The sequence below is a fragment of the Charadrius vociferus genome, unplaced genomic scaffold (assembly GCF_000708025.1).
Source record: "Charadrius vociferus isolate BGI_N301 unplaced genomic scaffold, ASM70802v2 scaffold736, whole genome shotgun sequence".
Classification (NCBI taxonomy): Eukaryota; Metazoa; Chordata; class Aves; order Charadriiformes; family Charadriidae; genus Charadrius; species Charadrius vociferus.
Genome location: NW_009648857.1, coordinates 177763 through 179315, shown reverse-complemented (window position 1 = coordinate 179315; position 1553 = coordinate 177763). Strand labels below are relative to the sequence as shown.

General features: G+C 39.8%; 1 protein-coding gene across 1 annotated transcript in view; it reads right to left on the bottom strand.

Moving 5' to 3' along the window:
• ZC3H12C (zinc finger CCCH-type containing 12C) overlaps nucleotides 1–841 on the bottom strand; it is a 27474-nt gene extending 26633 nt beyond the window's left edge. Inside the window, exon 1 of the mRNA XM_009886902.1 lies at nucleotides 764–841. Coding sequence (XP_009885204.1) covers nucleotides 764–787 — 24 coding nt within the window. The 5' untranslated portion in view covers nucleotides 788–841. The remainder of the gene's footprint in view (nucleotides 1–763) is intronic.
• Between the last annotated feature and the right edge of the window lie 712 nt (nucleotides 842–1553).

The window sequence follows — 1553 nt, the reverse complement described above, 5'->3', positions numbered from 1 at the left end:
ATGAAGGTCTTTGTTTTGTTTTTTTCTTTACAGGATCCTTGGAACACAGGCTCATGGAGTATACAGTGTTTGTTCTTCAGCCTAACATCTGAGCTCAAAACATAAAACAAAACAGATTAGAAACTTTATAAAAATAGCCAGGCTAGATCTAACACACTTACAAATAGCTTTCAAAGCACAAAACCTTTTACTGGAACATGTTTCCACCTGAGAGCATCCTAATGCTCTATCTCGCACTACAGTATCTTCAGATAGCCCACAATGGAGCTCTTCCCATTTTCACAAACACAGGAAATTTCACCCATTGTATGATATAATGGAAAAGTTCTTCGATTTTTTTTTTCTTAAAAGTTTTTTCTGCCAGTCACAAATTAAAGTAAATAATGGCTTACTTGCCAAAAAAAAAAAAAAAAAAAAAAAAAGGTAAATACCTATAGCCTGAAGTTGAAACCTCCCCTTCCCCCCTGGGTGGCTAGAGAATTTGTTCTGTTGATGGCTACTGCCTACCATTTTCAAATTCTTGGAAATACACCATTACCAATGCTTTTGAAAGTTCCTTAAGAGAACGCACTGGGTGAGATCATTTAATATACTTAGTCTTCTGCCATCACTGTTTTTCTTTCCCTCTTTTTCCAAGAGATACCCAAAGTGTGCAAATCTCAGCTGACACACACGCTAGCTATGTTGTCCCAATGCAAACTGATATGCTGAAACACCAGAAAGGTGAAATGTCCCATTTCTGCAGAGAAGCCCATATACTTACGTTCACTGGAAAACACACAGACATTGGTTTCTTGTAGCTGTTCCAGAAGCAACTCCTTAACACGATTTCAGCTGCAGACTTCAGGCAAGCAAGCAGAACAATGAATGGACGAACAGATGGACCCGCGATGTCTTTGCTTAACCTATTACTGAGCAGCCGCGGAGCCAATCACGACCCACGGAGCTCACAATTAGTTGGCTGGGCAGATGCAAGGCAACCTCCCCACCCTGCATCAGGTTCGGAGGTTTCTAAGATAAGCAAGTTGATGTCATTCTCAGGGTCTGCCCCGGGCAGCATGTGTATTAACGAGGGGTGTGCAGCAACAATAGGCCATACAAAAGAGACTAGCAGGCAGCTGCTGTATGAGAGCCAGAGTCATTAGGGAGCAGGCTGCCAACAAGAAACACCTGGCTTGGGCAGACTTCAGCTTCTCCTCATTGTTTCTAATTCATGAAACAAAGAAAGGAATTATTTTTAAGTAGTAAAAGTTGTGAGCTCCTATTAAAATATATCAGTCTTAAGGAATATTACCCCTTCTACGATGGAAACAATAAGTTCTTTGTAAGGAAAAATATTAAAGAGAAATAAATCTATCAGTAGCTATTTGTATTCCCCTTTTCTCGTTAGCAAAATTAATCATCCTGGTACAAAGTGTGAGGAGGTATGAAAGGAGCCCACACTAAACATTGAAACGTATTCAGAAACTGCTTTCTCAGTTTCCTGACACTTTTGAACATCAGTCAATAAATGTGATAAACTTGCATTTATGCACAACTCTAACAGAGTACTT